Source organism: Propithecus coquereli, unplaced genomic scaffold (assembly GCF_000956105.1).
Source record: "Propithecus coquereli isolate 6110/MARCELLA unplaced genomic scaffold, Pcoq_1.0 Scaffold168, whole genome shotgun sequence".
NCBI lineage: Eukaryota > Metazoa > Chordata > Mammalia > Primates > Indriidae > Propithecus > Propithecus coquereli.
Genome location: NW_012141413.1, coordinates 3,509,733 through 3,521,502, shown reverse-complemented (window position 1 = coordinate 3,521,502; position 11,770 = coordinate 3,509,733). Strand labels below are relative to the sequence as shown.

The 11,770-nt window shown below is 58.1% G+C and overlaps 1 protein-coding gene across 1 annotated transcript; it reads left to right on the top strand.

The window, feature by feature from the left end:
- Window positions 1-329: 329 nt before the first annotated feature.
- On the top strand, window positions 330-9,172 carry BTNL10 (butyrophilin-like 10). The gene is made up of 6 exons (XM_012641684.1): window positions 330-423; window positions 790-1,143; window positions 2,555-3,005; window positions 5,060-5,247; window positions 6,046-6,072; window positions 8,598-9,172. The coding sequence occupies exons 1-6, from the start codon at window positions 330-332 to the stop codon at window positions 9,170-9,172; spliced, it is 1,689 nt and encodes a 562-aa protein (XP_012497138.1).
- The last annotated feature ends 2,598 nt before the right edge of the window (window positions 9,173-11,770 follow it).

The following is an 11,770-nucleotide window of genomic DNA, read 5'->3' as shown; positions in this document are numbered from 1 at the left end:
GTTTCGTGGCAGTGAACAGCTAGAGACTGGTTAGTAGCTCTTTCATAAATAGGTGAGAGAATCAAAGCCATGACGCTTAAGGATGTCTTTGTGGAATCTGTGACCCACACACGATGGCCAGAGGCACGTTATTCCAAGGAGACGATGCAAGAGCAGATGAGGCTTGCTGTGCCTCTTTCTAGGGTCAACACCTGTCAGGTGTGAGAGTGAACGGCCTTTTTCTTCTTCCAAGGTGACTGCTCCTTCGCACCTATCAGCTGCCCGGCGGCGGCTCGGTCCTGCCGAGTCCGAGGTGCGTCCGGGCCCGCGCGTCTGTCCGGCCGGCAGGGATGGCAAAGACACGTGGCGGAGATGCCTTCGTGCCCGCCTGTTTGCTCGCCCTGGTCCTCCTGCGCCTGCTGCCCGCCGGCTTCTGCAAAGTCGGTAGGAGACCCCCGCCCCGCACAGGCGGCCAGCTTTCCCGCGGAGCGGAGCCTGCGGGGCCAGCTCGGCCCCCGCCCGGCAGCCCGGGGTGGGGGAGGCCGGGTCCCCAGGGCCGGGTCCCGCCAGACGCAGCGGCTGGGGGCTCAGACAAGCTCCTCGGCTCTCGGGGACCCTCGACCTGGCCGCGGGACCCAGGCCGTGCTGCGCGTCGTTTGCGATCGCGTTGAAATGGGCCTAATCCTGGCGTGGTCCCGGGGCTCCCGCCCGGGAGTGCGGATGGCCGCTCCCCGGCCCTGCGCCGCGCACTGACCGGGCGGGGGCGGGGGCCCGGGCCTTGACCTGGCGCGTCCGCGTCTGCTCCCCCAGGGAACGCCGATTTCGAGGTCCTGGGGCCAGACGGCCCCGTCCAGGCCACAGTGGGAGGCGTCGCCGAGCTGCCCTGCCACCTGTCCCCCCCCATCAGCGCCCAGGACATGGAGCTGAGGTGGTACCGGGACCGGCCCTCCCCGGCCGTGCACCTGCGCGCGCAGGGCAAGGACGACCCCCGCGACCAGCTGGCCAGCTACTCGGGCAGGACGGCCTTCGTGAGCGACCGCGTGGCCGAGGGCAAGGCCGCCGTGCGGATCCGCAACGTCACCGCGTTTGATGACGGCACCTACCGCTGCCGCTTCAGGGACGGCGCGGTTCACAGCGAGGCCGCCCTGCAGCTGCGCGTGGCAGGTGAGGTCCGGCGCTCGGGCATCGGCCTAACCCGGAGCGGCGCCCTCGGGGCCAGGCCCAATGCCAGGCCATCGTCTCCGGCCCGGAGGGCTAAAGGCTGGGGACGTTTCGGGCACACACCTCCCAGCAGGTGCCTCTGCCCAAGAGTGCGGCGCGCTGGCTGCGCATGCGTCTCAGGGGGGTGTGGCTCTGAGTGCGGGACTGTGTCCTCCTACCCTCCTGCCCGGGGCACAGCACTGAAGCGGAAAGAGGTAGAGACAGAGAGATGGAGAGAGAGATGGAGGGAGAGATGGAGGGAGAGAGATGGAGGGGGAGAGATGGAGGGAGAGAGATGGAGGGAGAAAGAGAGAGACGGAGAGAGAGATGGAGGGAGAGAGATGGAGAGAGAGACGGAGGGAGAGAGACGGAGGGAGAGAGACGGAGGGAGAGAGACGGAGGGAGAGAGACGATGGAGGGAGAGAGATGGAGGGAGAGAGACGGAGGGAGAGAGAGAGAGATGGAGAGAGAGATGGAGGGAGAGAGATGGAGGGAGAGAGATGGAGGGGGAGAGGTGGAGGGAGAGATGGAGGGAGAGAGATGGAGGGAGAGATGGAGGGAGAGATGGAGGGAGAGAGATGGAGGGAGAGATGGAGGGAGAGAGACGGAGGGAGAGAGACGGAGGGAGAGATGGAGGGAGAGAGATGGAGGGAGAGATGGAGGGAGAGAGATGGAGGGAGAGAGACGGAGGGAGAGAGAGAGATGGAGGGAGAGAGACGGAGGGAGAGATGGAGGGAGAGAGATGGAGGGAGAGAGATGGAGGGAGAGAGATGGAGGGAGAGAGATGGAGGGAGAGAGATGGAGGGAGAGAGACGGAGGGAGAGGTGGAGGGAGAGAGATGGAGGGGGAGAGATGGAGAGAGAGATGGAGGGGGAGAGGTGGATGGGGAGAATGATAGAGAAAGTGAGACAGAGAATGAGAGAGAGAGAGAGAGACGGAGATAGAGGCAGAGAAAGTGAATGAGAAAGTGAGAATGAGAAAGAATAAGAGAGACAGCGAGGGAGAGAGACAGCGACAGGGAGAGAATCCGAGACAGGCAGAGACACCGAAGGAGAGCTAGAGACAGAAAGAGATATACAGAGAGAGACCGAGAGAGACAGAGAGAGACAGGGAGAGGGAGAGGAGCGTTTTTGGCATAAGGGAGAATTTCCCCGGGTGACTCGCAGTCAGACGGGCCGGGTCCGTGCTGCTCGCCAGCTTGCCCGTTTCATGGCGCAGGGCCCTTACTCAACCTTGCCTAGCGTTTCCGTTCTGCTCCCTTTCCTCTGGGGGTGGGGCGCTCCGGGGGCGAGCACAGGTGTGACGCCGAGTAGGCGGTGTGAGAACCATTGCTGCTCCCTGCGGGAAACCCTCAAGATGTCTCTGTTTCAATCAGGGCTGGGCTCGGAGCCCAGGGTGCAGGTGACAGAGGAGCAGGACAGAGGCGTCAGGGTGGCCTGTGCCTCCGAGGGCTGGTACCCGCAGCCCCGGGTGGAGTGGACAGGCTCCAGGGGGCAGGCCGTGCCTTCTGTGACCAATCTCTCGGCCTCGGCCACCACCGGCCTCTGGGCTGTGGCGTCCAGCGTGACCATCGAGGACCGGACCTTGGAGAGTATCTCCTGCTCCATCTCCATCCCCCTCCACCCGGAGAGGAAGGTGGCCAAGAGCCACCTGCCCGGTGAGTGCTTTGTTCAGTTCTGTCTGCAGTCACTGGGCACCCGACTTCAGGACAGCAGCTGCGGGGCTCATAGCGAGAGGGGAGGGCGGCAGGTCCCTGTCCTTAGCCTGGCTGGGGCATCCCGGGAGGTGCATTTGTGTGCTGGTTCCCGGGGCGGAGCAGAGACGGGGTACAGAGAGAGCCCCAGGGGAACTTTGCTTTCTGGGGGGACAAGGAAGATGCACCCCAACTATCAGCTTTGCAAGTTTTTTTAAATGGACTGTATTTAGCGGAGCAATTTAGAAAAGTAAAAGTGGAAGTTTTTTTATGAAAGGTTAAATTTGAAAGCAACCAAGATGTCCTTCCGTACCTGAATGGATAAATAAACTGTGGTTTATGTGCTCGCGGCAAATTTGGGTCAGGAGTGCAGGGACTTCCCACGTGCCCGCAGCACGCACATGGCTGTCCCCGGATGAAAGCCCGGCCCCAGGGCACAGGGCGACACTCGAGAAACCCACGCAGGCGCGCCACCGTCACCCAGAGTGCGTGGCTCACGTGAGGGCTCACTCTCGGGGCTGAGCATCTTTGCGTGTCCACCGTTACCGCGTCACACGAACGGGTTTCTCTGCCTTCTGTGTCCTCTGCGCTCCCCTCGGCGCTGACGCCCGCCAGCCCGGCTCCCCACCGCCCCCGCGCGCCACGTTTCCCAGGGTGGCCCACGGGTGGGAGCACGCTCCTCTCCCTCAGCCGCATACGGTTCAGCCTCCTCCGTTCTTCGCGTGCCCGAGAGCGCCTTCATTTTCAGTCCCGAGCAACGTTCCACTGCCTGGATGGACCACGGTTTGTCTGCTCAGGAAGGACAGCTTGGTTGCTTCCAAATTTAGCTTTTCATAAAAAACTTCCACTTCTGCTTTCTGAATGGCGTCGCTGTGGCCAAGGGAAACCTTGCCCTTCCCTGTCTGAAGGTTTGCTCGAAACCACTGACGAGAGGCAGGTCAGTAGGAGAAAAGGCATCCACGCGTGTGTGGTCACAGGGTTACACGACACGGAGCCTTCAGAATGAAGACCCAAAGACGCAGGGCAGCCCTCCGTCGTCACGCTTGGGTTAAACAGGGTAGGGACGGCCGCGAGGAAGAATGGTTGGAGGAAAAGGACAGGATCTGATGCTGGCAGGCTGAGGGGGAAGCCCAGCGGGGCCTGTCTGTCTGGATTCCTCTTGGTTGCTGTGAGCAGCGTCCTTCCTCCCGGATGTGGGGCAGGGCCCACTCTGGGACGGGGTCTTGTGACCTACAGTGGGTCACAAGGTGGGTCCCAGAATCTCTTTATGTGCAGTTTTTACACAAAACGGCGGCGGGGGGCGGGGGCAGTTAGAGCTGCAGTTTTAGGTTTTATGTCTGGCTTTGGGGAAAACGGGTTCCGGTTTCTATGACCCACCTTGGGGAAGAGGGATTCTGGTTTCTGTGGCCAGCCCGGGGGAAGAATAGGACTGAGAAACATTTTGCTTCTGAGGCTGATCTGAGGCCTTCATTTGGGGCTGTTATTTTCTGAGTCCCAACAGTGTCAAACTTACAGAAAATTTGCAAGAATAATAGTGAATTTCCCTAGATTCACCCCATTTTTCCCATTTTGCCACATTTATTTTGGTCGCTTCTCTCTGTTTGTCTGTCTACAAGTAGGTAGACATCCAATATCCATCTCCTATGCATACACCTAAACCCCACCGTCTCAGTCCGTGCGGCTGCTGTGATATGACACTGGGCCACCCGGAAACAGCAGGTGCTTTTTGCTCACAGCTCTGGGGGCTGGACGTCCAAGCTCAAGGCGTGGAGATCCAGTGTCTGGGGGCCTCGCTTCCTGGTTCATGGATGGCAGCTTTGTGCTGTGCCCTCCCGTGGCAGAAGGGAGATGCAGTTCGTGCGTGTGAGGAAGCTCTTTGGGGTCACTTTTATAAGGACACTAATCCCATTGGTGATCTAATCACCCCCCAAAGACCCCACCACCTAACACCATCACCTTGGGGGTGAGGATTGCAGCGTATGAATGTGGGAGGGTCCAAGCATTCAGACCGTGGCACTGTCTATAGAAATACATAATTTTTTCCCCTGAACTCCCTCAGAGCAGTCTGCAAAGATCTCACCCCTTGACCCACGAACCCCTTGGCAGGTGTGTCCTGAGAGCAGAGAAGCTTTCTCACTCCCATGTCCTTGACGCCCTGGAACCCCCTTCAGGTTCTTTTTCCAAAAGGTCTGGGTTCATGGAGTGGAAAGTATACGTGCCTCTGATCGTCGCTGCAGTGGGACTCGTGACATCTGTAGTCATCTGCCTCTGGGGGAGACGGGAAAAGAACAGGAAACAGCTGGAAGAAGAGAGAGAGCCAAGAGAAGAGGAGCAGAGACGGCAGGCCAGCGGGGACGGGCTCCAGCCATTGCCGGGTGAGCAGGGAGTCCGACAGAGCACACGCTGCCCCACGCCCGGGACCGTAAGCAGAGCCCTAAGCCGAGCCTCCTGTGTTCTCAAACGCGGCAGCGAGGGAAGGTCTGTGGGGATTCCAGCTGGGCCTGCCCAGGTACCACCTACCCAGTGAAAACCGTCTACCTCTTAGTGATCTCTGGGTTGTTCTAAACCACGTGACCCTGGGGGGCTGGTGGGCCTCCCTCTTGGAAACAGATCTGAGCTCGAACCCCAAGTCCGACGGGTGCTGGCTGAGGGACCTGGGTGTGGACCCCGAGTTAGTCTGTCTGCGGGAGGAGCTGAGGCCATCCCGAAAGATGGCCGGGTGACCTCTGCAGGAGTGTCACAGCAGGGCCGCCACGCGGAGGGCTTGCTGTCGCGAGCGTTGCAGTGATCTTCAACACCGACTGTCTCCTTCCTTCGCTCATCCCACTCGCTTCCTCGCGTGTCGCTGTGGGAGCGAGGCACTTGCTCCAGACTCCAGACCCCTGTTTTGGGAGTGGAGATTGTCCCTGGGAGGTTGTAGAGACGGCATCACAGACTTAGGAAGGCTGGAGGAGGTGTGGGCCAAAGGACCGCTGTGTATAAACGCCGTCCTTAGGAATAAGACCCCCTTCCTGTGTTCCTGAGCACCGGAGAACGTACACTTGTTCTCACCTGCCAGGGCGACTCGCAAAGAGCTCAGCGAGTTCTGTTTTGCCTTAGCTTCCCGGAAGGTGAGCTGTGGCCCCTTCTGCTGTGCTGAACCCACGATCTCACATCTCTCTGTTTCATTGCAGGTCGCAGGGAGAGTGGCTTCCTACACGGTGAGGGCCACGTTGGAGGCTTGGACCCTTTGCCCCAGCCCCACCAAGACACTAACAGGCAAAGGGAGCCAGACACGCAGACCTGATTCCATCGCGTGGGGACAAGAGGATGGGGGCGCTTGCTCTGGGGACCCTGAGATCAGAGCTGATCTCAGGAAAATAAAAGGGCAGGAAGTTCTTCTTGCTGTGGCTTATAGGTCTTGGTTTCTCTCCCTCGCACTCTTTTCTGACAGAAATAAAAAAAGTCTAGAGCTACTCAACAGGACGGTGAGAGAAGGATGGATGAAAGCCAGCAGGAGGCAACTCCAGAGCGTCTCTGGCTTAGCGTGCATGCTGATGCATGTTCCTGCATGTGTGTTCACGTGTGTACACACGTGTGCATCTGTGCCTATGTGCCCATGCATGCACATGAGTGTGAGTGCACACGTATGCACGTGTGTGTGTGTTTGCACGTGTGTGTGCACTTTTTGATTGCTTGCCCCCTTGGTTGCTTGGTTTTTTGGTTGCCCTTGCTTTTCCTTTTTTTTTACCTTGCCGTTTTTTTTTTTTTCCTTTTTTTTTGGGTTGCTTGCTTTCTTTTTGTGTGTGTGTGCATGGCTGTGCGTGCGATTGTGTGCCTGCACGAGTGTCTATTCTCATCTATTCTGCAGAACAGAAAAGCTGTGTCAAATGCTGGCTGGTGGCAGCCATGTCCTTGTAAAAGTCCAGTTTTAGCTGTCACTAGAGCCTTAGCTCCTTCTTTTTTGTTTTCTGAGACCCTTGGAGAGGGAGGTGTGGACAGCTGACGCGGCGACTGTCCTGCATGTGGGAGACCCAGCGCAGTCTGCTTTTCTAAGACGGGGGACTCGAGGGAGGCTGTCACAAGATCAGCAGAGAAATCAGTGGCTGTCCCCTTGGATGTGCCCTTGGGAGCGTGGCGTGTAGAGGGGAGTGGCTGAGGAGAGCCTGGGGCCAGGAGGGGCAAACCCGGCCCAGCAGGAGATGGGCCAAGGGAGGGCCTGGAGGGGACAGTTGGCAAAATTTGAATAAGGTCTGCAGATTATGTAATAGTTGTTTAATAGTGTTTTGCCAATGTCAGTTTTCTGGTTTTGATCAGTTTGCTACGGCTGTGCAAGATGCTATCATGTGCATCTTCTCCATGCTATTTTTTGCAACTTTTTTGTAAGTCTGAGATAATATTTTTTAATGTGAGTAAATAATTTCTTTGAATGGCGAGAGCGTTTGGATGGAGGGAAACCTCTGTTCAGTGAGGAGGAGGCAGCCCAGACAGGATGGCCACAGCTCTGCCCGCTGCTCAGACTGGGCGGAGCAGGCTCTGGGTGAGGAAGAGGAGAGAAAGGAGGGGGAGAAGCTAACAGTCTCTGCTGGAAAGCACAGGGGAGCGGGGTTTCCCTTGGGGAAGGAGATAAAGAGGCGTTTGGGGGAAGGCCGGGGTCTTGACAACAAGGCTCACGGATCCTGTCTCGTCGCTAAAGGAAGGTCGAGGGGGTGACGAATGGCTGGGCCGCCCGTGCAGGACGCAGGGAAGCACCAGCGCAGGCTCTGGACGCAAAGCTGCGGCTGCGGCCCACGCGGGGCTGGGAGGTGGGAGCTGCTGGGCGCCCGGCCGTCCTGGCTGCCTCTCGCTCTGGGACAGCGGGACAGAAAGGGCCTGTCTGGGACGGTGGGGACATGAAGGCGGGGCCCAGGGACGCGGGGCCAGAGGGAGAAGTGCTTCTCGCAGGTGGGGGCTCTTTGGGAAGACGTTTGTCTCAGCATCGGGGTCTGCGGGGCCCCTCTTGGGGTTTCTGGCCATTGCTGACTCCACAGCTGGGGACGGCACCCAGTTAATGAGCAGACTGTGTCCCCATGTCCCCTGCCAGTGTGGCCTCTCTTGGTCTCTAGCTCTCCCGCTGTGTCTCCATCTCTGTGTCTATGTCTATCTCTGTCTCTGTCTTGCTCTATCTCTGTCTCTTTCAGTCCTTCTGTTTGTCTCTGTCTCTCTGTCTCTATCTTTGTCTCTCCATCTCTGTCTCTGTTTCTGTATCTCTGTCTCTCAGTCTCTCTGTCTCTATATCTATTTCTGTCTTTTTCTATCTGTCTCAGTCTCTCTCTGTGTCCCTCTGTCTCTGTCTCTGTCTCTATTTCTGCCTCTATAGCTCTGTCTCTGTCTCTGCCTCTGTCTCTCTATCTCTGTCTTTCTGTCTCTGTCTCTCTCTGTCTTGGTCTGTCTCTCCTTATCTCTGTCTCTGTCTCTCTGTCTCACACACACCCCCCCAGCAAGCATGTCTGTGAAATAAGCTCAGTTTCCACCCTGGGGCGGCCCCAGGCCACCCAGGAGCCCTTCTCCCCAGCCTCCGGCCTTGTGTCTTGCCCGCTTGGGGACAGGTTGTTTGCGCAGGCTTGTGGCTCGGGACACGGGGACAGTGAAGAGATCCCCAGAGATGGGGGCATGCCCCAGTATGGGAGACCAACCCTGGGATTCCCAATTCGTGCGGGCACTGGGGGACCCGCTCCCGATACCTGACCCTCTCCTCTTCCCGCAGTGAGCCCGTCCCTGGACCCGGACACCGCGAGTGCCAAGCTCAGCCTGTCCGAGGATCGGAAGAGCGTCACGCGGCTGTTCTTTGCCCAGGACCTGCCCCCCAGCCCAGGGAGGTTCGACCCAGACCCCTGTGTCCTGGCCCAGGAGCGGTTCGTCAGCGGGAGGTATTACTGGGAGGTGGAGGTTGGGGACAGGAGCGCCTGGACCCTGGGCGTGTGCCTGGAGGACATCGGTCGGAAGGGAAGGGTCCCCAAGTCCCCGCAGCAGGGGCTCTGGGCGCTGGAGCTTCACAAGAAGAGATTCCGGGCTCTGTCCTATCCGAGGACCCGCCTGCGTCCCTCCAAGCCCCTGCGTCGGGTGGGCATTTTCCTAGACTGTGACGCCAGAGAGATTTCCTTCTACAGTGTGACAGACGGGTCCCAGGTCTACAGGTTCTCTGGGCTGCCTTTCCTTGCGCCCCTAAAGCCGTTCCTCTGCCTGTGGACACACGATCCCCACCCTGTGACCTTCTGCCCAGTGGTCCAAGAGACGCAGGAAGAGACTGGCCCTCCTGGAGGCCCGAAGTCGCACCCTTAGAGGCCTCTGGGCTTGCCCAGGACACTCCCACCTGGGAGAGCGCAGCATCCTCGGCTGACAGGGCTGACAGGGACCAGCCCAGCGAGGCTCGGCTCCGAGCCCGTCACCCGCCGTGCTTACCTCCCTCATCCTCCTCGGGGAAACGAAGACAATGTGTTCTGGGCTGAACTATGTCCCCGACTCCCCCAGATTCTCACGTAATGAAGTTCCAACCCCCAAGGCCTCGAATATGGCTGTTTGGAGACAGGTCTCCCGTGAGCGTCAGGGCGCCCCGGAGGAACGGAACCGCGAGGCTGTCTGCGCAGATCCCGCGTGAGAGGGTTTGCAAGACACGAGGACTCACGCAATTACGGAGCCGTGAAGTCCCGATTCGGGCTGGGTCCCACCTTTGGTCCTATCTGGGCCCGAGCAGACTGGCCGACGCCTGCCCCACGGGGAGGGCGGATCTTGCACCGCTGGCCCTTCAGGAAACGCCGTCGCGGCCGCACCCGCCGTTCCGCAGCCCCCGGCATCCCTCGGCCCAGTCAGGTGGACGCACGAAATGAACCGTCACAGCTGCGCCTTCCAGCCTTGGGCAGGGTGGGAGCCCGACCTCCCCACCACCACAGCCAGATGGCTTTCACGTGGGCCAACGCCCCCTCCCCACTTTTCGTGAATTTTCACTTCCCTGACTCTATGAAGCCCCCTAGGTTCCCCTCCCGATGCCCTACATTCTCCCTTTAATTTTTTCTTTTATTTTTCAAAAAATTTTGTTATTCTTATTTTAGAGACAAGGCCTCACTGTGTCACCCAGGCTGGAGTGCAGCGGCGCCATCACAGCTCACTGTAACCTCAAACTCCCGGGCGCCCCCCCATGTCGGGCTGATTTTTAAATTTGTTGTAGGGACAGGGTCTTGCCACGTTGTTCAGGCCGGTCTTGAACTCCTGCTTGGAGCAATCGTTCCAACCCCGCCTCCCAAAGCGCCAGATCACAGGCGTGAGCCCCTGCGCCCGCCCCCTTCTCCCTTTACACACCCCGTCGTCTCTGTACGAATCGAAATTGAGCCCACTTCACATTAGACTCTTTTCTCTGTTGCTATAGTATATTCCCGATCAAAGATCTGTCTTTACTGCTCAAACTAGTGTCTGGCTTTACCTTCGACAAGGGAAAAAGGACGTAGGCCCCATCTCGCCGCATTTCGCCAGGCCTCATTCCAAAGACTCCCGCGATGTCGCGGCCCTGGGGCCCAGGTTCGTGGCATTTCTTCACGTGCCCGTGACTTTCGTGAGTCAGGCGAGACTCAGGAGGAGGTCATGACGCTTGGCTCTCCCACCCTTGCAAGCAACGCTGTCTAGGATTCAAGGACGGTGGTAGTGCCTGGGGGGCCACACGCATTTGTCAGGACCCCAGCTGTGTCAGTGGGTGGCCCATCCCCAAACTTGTCCCCCGACTGAGCTTCGGAAATATTTCAGTTAATAACAGATGCTGTCGGAAGGAAAGGAAGAAGACTATTGTTTTATTTTAAAATCCAAAGGGAATGTGACGATATGAGCACACATTTATGCATGCCATGTTCATCTCTTACTATCCATAATCATTATCTGGGCCACATATATATATATATTTCCTCACTTTGGATATAATTGTAAATGGAATAGCAAAGAACACACCGTGGTATGTGAGCTCTCTGCTCACGCTCGGAGAGTGGTGGCTTTTCTTTCAAACCGTGACGTTAGGCCTTGGGGACTTTGCCTATCTAGGAGTGTCTTTCTGTTGGAGGGGCCACTTCCGGTTCAGAACTCAAAATAGTGTAGTTTCACCTACAATGATGTTCTTTGAGCCATTTACATTTGCTCTTTGGGCAGAGCCGGAGCGGATTTCTCCATCTAGGGTTTGACACCACGGGCCCCGCCCGCGGGCCGGCTGTGGACCCGGCGTGGTGTGGTCAGTGCGACTGCTCGGGCCGTCCCGGTCCCATCCATCAAGCCGCCTGGGACCAGCTGGTCTGGTATTCCTACACTAACAACGTCTGCGGGAGTGGAAATGAGGTTTCAAGTAAAAGTTAACCCACCAAAGGGAAAAGCGGCCTTTTAAATGTGTGGGCGCAGAAGCAGGGAGGTCGGGCCGCGGGCGCCTGGCGGGGCTGGTGGGCGGCCGTGCCCAGGGCCCTGCTGCTGCCCAGGCCGGGAGCGGCCAGGTGGGCGAAGCGCTTGAAAAGCCAAACTAACCCTGGAGAGCAAAAGGCCAACCGAAAGGCTCTGGTTCAAGCTGGCTGCACATTTAAAATTCTCAAAATGTGGGGCTGGGCACGGTGGCTCTCACCTGTAATCCTAGCACTCCGGGAGGCCGAGGCCGGAGGATTCCTTAAGGTTAGGAGTTCAAGACTGGCTTGAGCAAGAGCGAGATCCCGTCTCTACTAAAAATAGAAATTATCTAGACAACTAAAAATATATAGAAAAAAATTAGCTGGGTGTAGTGGCGAGCGCCTGTAGTCACAGCTACTGGGGAGGCTGAGGCAGGAGGATGCTTGAGCCCAGGAGTCTGAGGTTGCTGTGAGCTAGGCTGACGCCACGGCACTCTAGCCCAGGCAACACAGTGAGACTCTGTCTCAAAAAAAA

Excerpts from the sequence above, each read along its gene's own strand:
- BTNL10 (XM_012641684.1), top strand. The coding sequence starts at position 330 with ATGGCAAAGACACGTGGCGGAGATGCCTTCGTGCCCGCCTGTTTGCTC. Across the intron at positions 424-789 it reads CGCCGGCTTCTGCAAAGTCG|GGAACGCCGATTTCGAGGTC; the intron begins GTAGGAGACCCC and ends CTGCTCCCCCAG. Across the intron at positions 6,073-8,597 it reads GGAGAGTGGCTTCCTACACG|TGAGCCCGTCCCTGGACCCG; the intron begins GTGAGGGCCACG and ends CTCTTCCCGCAG.